Genomic DNA, 4937 nt, shown 5'->3' with positions numbered 1-4937 from the left:
CAGGGGTTGAAATATTCCAGGGAAACTCACTAGCCCAGGGGCTACTAGTCAGTAAACAATTGCTAGCCCAAAGCTCAAATTAGCTAGCCCAACCATTTTAGGATGCAAAATGAAAATATAACACAATTTACAGCTGTTTAATTCTTTTATATAACTTCATCTCAGACAGTGATAACATATTCATCTTAATTAAACTTTATTCACATCATAATAGTTATACATTTCATCAGGATCTGATTCTCTGTTTTTACATTTCAATTTGTGCCCATGAACATGCCTCCCCTTGGATGTTGATAACAACCACTTTGATATGCACTCTTCTGCAATAAATTCACTAACAGGAGGACCTTCAGTCATAAGAAGAAGTTGATTTCTCAGATTATTTTGGGTTAATCTAGTTCTTTTGTCTGTTTTCAAAATGTTTTGGATTGAAAACCCTCTCTCACAGCTAGCTGTGCTGGGAGAGAGGGTCATCATTACTTCAATAACTTTACATACAGCACCTAGCTGAGTTGTACCACTTTGTCTGTTTTCAACAGTCACTGAAGAAAAAATGTCAACTAAAGGGACATGCCTCAAGTGTCTTACTTTAGCTTTTAATAGAGACCACTGGGATACCATTACAGACTTTTCTTCTTCTGTGAATATAAAAGAAAAACACTCATGGTCAACTATTGACATTAACTCACTTACTCCATATTGGCCAAGTTCAGGTATGAGGATGGGCCAGTTTTTCACATTGAAAATACTAAAATAAGAAAATGGTGGTTCATACAATGCTTCAAATCTTTTTGTCACATAGGTGATAACATCAGACAAAAACTTGGTGACTTCATGGTCATCAGTATAAGTGAGATTCTGGGGTTTGTTTGTCAACTTTACATTGCCATATTTGCATGTCTCACTATCAAACATATCTAGGAATTCTTTCATATGAGTTCCTGGATTTGTTTTCAGTGATTCAAGTGCCAATATATCCCCTTGAATAAGTATTGGTACTTCAAACAACAACACTGACTCAGATTGAAAAGCTTTTGACATCTCTGCAACAATAGGTAAAAAATCAAGCATAAAATGCAAGACTTTGACAAATTTGACTGTTTTGATTTTTTTCACATAACCAAGAGCTTTGCTTGAACTATCTGTTGACTTACTGGACAAATTATTGTGCTCTATATGGGTAACAACCTGTTCCAAATTTTATTTCACAGCATCAAGAGCTAGATGCTAGCAAGCCATCTGACCTGCTTAACACTTGAAAATGTACAAGATCCTTTTCCAGTATTTCTGAAATAGCCTTTAATTCCCTCCTTCGTTTTGGAGAGTAGTGATAGAACTTAAAAATGCCTTTGATAACCTCTTCAAAAAAATCACTGAGATATTTCCAAGATTTAACAGCATCTAAAATTGACAGCTCTAATTTATGTGCCACACATTGCAAAGATAACAGTTCTGGAAAGTCTTCCTTCAGTTTTACAACAACTCCTGATTTGGATCCAAAGTTCACAGATGCTCCATCAAAGTTGGCCATATTAAGAGATGGTGTCCCCTTGTGATCTGGATGCAGATCACTCATGTTGATATTCAAGCCTTCCTCCACAGCCTGGTGCAGTGCAGCAAGGATCCCAGTGGCATCTGATGATTGGACAGCTACAATGTCAATTTGCCTACATACAGGAACTCCAGAATATGGCTGGACATATCTAATTGAAGAAAAAATTAATAAAAATTAAATAAATAATGCAAATACTTTATATCAATGATGTTTAGTTTAATGATCTATCAGTATGTTAACTTTTACAATTAATAAAAAAAATATATACTACATCATGTCATATCCAGCTCAAAATATACAAGTAATTGCTCAGGCCAATACTTTAATATCATTTAGAAATGTTTTATTTACACACTTACCGCAAGTATACAATTTCCTGTTCCAATACAGCAGCATCAGTTGAACCATCTGCAAGAATACTAACACAGTTTGTCTTCAGAATTTCATCCCGAATTTTCTCACGATATGTTTGACCTATGGCTTCAATGAAATTTTCACAAGCATGAATGTTATTGTATTGGCCACCAAAATCTAAACCATTTAATTTATTCAATTCATACAAATAGAGATAATCACTAAAGGGCTTTCCATTCTTTGCAACTGCATATGCTGTATTAAAGAGGACGGTCATTTTTTTCTTTTCTTCATCCGATAATCTGTACATTGCTTTGGCAATTTCTGTGCTTGAAACGGCTGGTAACAGCTTTTCTCTGTATTTGTCTATAGCACTACTACTACAGGGTTCGTCTGAATTTTTTCTCAATCCGGGTCCATTGTTATTCTGGTCACAAATTTTATTTCTGGTAAAATAACGTTTACTTGCTACGAAATGTTCGCTTGTCTTATCATGCGAAATAAGTGGATCAATTCTGAAATTACCGGTACCCTTGAATAGAGCACTTGATTTGTTTGCACATTCTGGAAATGTTCTGCAGTAAATACAGTCACTGACATCGGCGTCACTTGAAGTTGAGCCTGAGGGATGAGACTGCACTTCAACCTCAACCCATGGAAACCTTTCTCTCCAACTTTCTTGGAACTTTCTTTTCCTTTTTGTCTGATCGTATCTCTCATCTTTACTGACCTCCGCTGATTTTTTACACGGTTGGGTAAATCCAAACAACGTGGTTTGCTTACTCATGCTTTGATCAATGTGATTAAGATGCTTTAATATGCTCTTTTATTCACCTGTTCTTAAACGCTTTGAAGATAGATACAATTCAACTAGTTCTTATGGAACCAGTTTAAATAAAAAACGAAAGTGAAAGCCAAGGATTTTTTTCCGATTTGCTAGCCCGACGGACTATCAGTTACTATAAATGAGCAAGCCCGAGTTTTAAACTGACTAGCCCCGGGCGTCGGGCTACCGTATATTTCAACCCCTGCGTCAGGGGTGAAATTTAACATGAGGCGAAATAACTTGGTACCTTTTAATGTCGTTCGTTTTGTTAGCAAATTTTGTAAGTATTTTTCTTCATTGAAATTTGGCATAATTGACGGGTAAAACTACTGCAATGTCTTATTATACATATACTAAGCATAGCCATCGTTTAAAAGCGTGCATAAAATTTGATATAAAATCGGACCAAGCAGCTTTGAAATGAATAATAATCGATAAAATCAACTCCCGTCAGTACTTTGATTAGACCACGTTAAGACCTATGCAATCTGGAATTGTGATGAAAAGGGATTCATGATCAGTTTGAGCACTCCCCAACCACACACACTCTGTGCGAGAAAAGGTGAAAGAAGCTTGTCGGATCGAATATCAAACTCAAGGGTAATTGTTTGCACTTTTACATGTGTGGACGCGGCACTCTGTTCTAGATTCGTCAATGCGGGATTTCTTTTCGGAGCACTGGAGACCAATGGAGTTATTGCACACGAAATAATCAGTTAAAATTCTTCTGTGTTTACACTGGATTAGGTATATCGTACAATACGTCGACTTTGTTGATTTAGACAAAACAGACGATTTTAAACGTCACGAAACATAGAAATGACGTCACAATATACCTTTTTTCATTGAAACAAAAACAACGCAAAAAAAAAAAAAAATCAAATAATTTATTATTGTTTGCATGGTTCAAGATGAAAAATCGTTAATAAACGACCAACAGCAATATGTTACTCAAATGACCTTCCGAAATACATGTTCACTTTATCGACCTATTTCCTAGCGCCAAACAAAAAACTACCGCGACTCGTCGGTCATAGTTTTTACAAAATAGAGGGCAGTATCGACATGATAACAATGCATTTTGTTCATTTCTCATGGCTGTAAATGTACAAAGGAACATTTTCCCTATGTGGCCATATTGGCTCTAACCAAGGACCTGAACCCTGGCCCATTGGTCATGAATTTCATAGTTTACCTATAGTCTGTCCCAAGATATTTTTGCCGCATATTTTCTTAAAGTATTCAATATTTATAAATACCTCTTGGTTCAGACGATGTTCATTCATGAATAAAATCCCAGGATTTCACCTTTGAAACGCCCCCTCTAGCTTGTCGGGTATCAGTACACGGCTAAAAATAAGAGTCTACGAGGTTTTTCCATTGCCAAGGAGAAGACGCCCGGATGATAACGTTGAAAAATTGCGCGAGGGGTCCCGAGTACTTCCGAATTGAGAAAAGATGTCAACATTCCCCATTATAAATCTCCATAGGAAATCTGTTTTCGTTCCTGTGAATTTTTAATGATAATGTGTGAATGAAGTTATCTTGGGAATTTTCCCTTTCATCGATTTTAATTGCACTTCAGTCACAGGTATGTGTATTTTTATTAAAAATCGTTCAAATATGCAGCATAAATATCTTGGGACAGACTATAGAGGGTTTCGTGGACACTATATCAATGCATTTATTTGAAAACCCATGCAGTGATTAAGTTTTACATTAAATTTTCACTATAATGCTTCTTTTTTGTTTTGTCTAATTGTGAAGTCCTTGAATCGCTGATGATCCAGTAGCCACGATTTTCACACTTCATCAATACCATAATCATTCATTCAGACTATCTTCCTTTAGAAGTTGAGAATATTTTGTAAATTTCGATATTTGCTCCTCCATTAGGTCTGAAGGTCAGATCAATGGGACATGGATTTCAGTTTTGATCCAAGGCTTTTCTAAGATTTTCTTAAATTGAATTTATGTCCACTCCAAGGCCATATAAGCCCCAAATTGAGGCCTGGACCTCTGACCCAGGCCCTGCCACAAATCTCACAATTTCGGCAGAAGGCTTCTTAGACATCATAACCACGTAGTTATAACCACGTAGTTAATTTCTTCCCCTACACGAGTGGAAGTAGAGGGGGAAATTTGTTAAAATTTTGCATTTTTCGACCCGGCTCCCAGGCTCTGAGATGGCTAGGTTATATT

The 4937-nt window shown here is 36.4% G+C and overlaps 2 protein-coding genes across 2 annotated transcripts; both read right to left on the bottom strand.

Moving 5' to 3' along the window:
• LOC128177693 (zinc finger protein 862-like) lies at positions 1–1200 on the bottom strand (the record flags this gene model as incomplete). The annotated part of the gene is made up of 1 exon (XM_052844518.1): positions 1–1200. A coding segment is annotated over one exon (1011 nt), but the record flags the coding sequence as incomplete, so codon positions are not given.
• On the bottom strand, positions 1199–2934 carry LOC128187271 (zinc finger protein 862-like). Its single transcript, XM_052857589.1, has 2 exons — positions 1915–2934; positions 1199–1703 (listed from the first exon to the last, which is right to left on the bottom strand). The coding sequence occupies exons 1-2, from the start codon at positions 2694–2696 to the stop codon at positions 1214–1216; spliced, it is 1272 nt and encodes a 423-aa protein (XP_052713549.1). The 5' UTR covers positions 2697–2934; the 3' UTR covers positions 1199–1213.
• Between the last annotated feature and the right edge of the window lie 2003 nt (positions 2935–4937).

The sequence above is a fragment of the Crassostrea angulata genome, chromosome 1, assembly GCF_025612915.1.
Source record: "Crassostrea angulata isolate pt1a10 chromosome 1, ASM2561291v2, whole genome shotgun sequence".
NCBI classification, from domain to species: domain Eukaryota; kingdom Metazoa; phylum Mollusca; class Bivalvia; order Ostreida; family Ostreidae; genus Magallana; species Magallana angulata.
The sequence above is the reverse complement of the archived record's forward strand: the minus strand, read 5'-3'. Positions and strand labels throughout refer to the sequence as shown.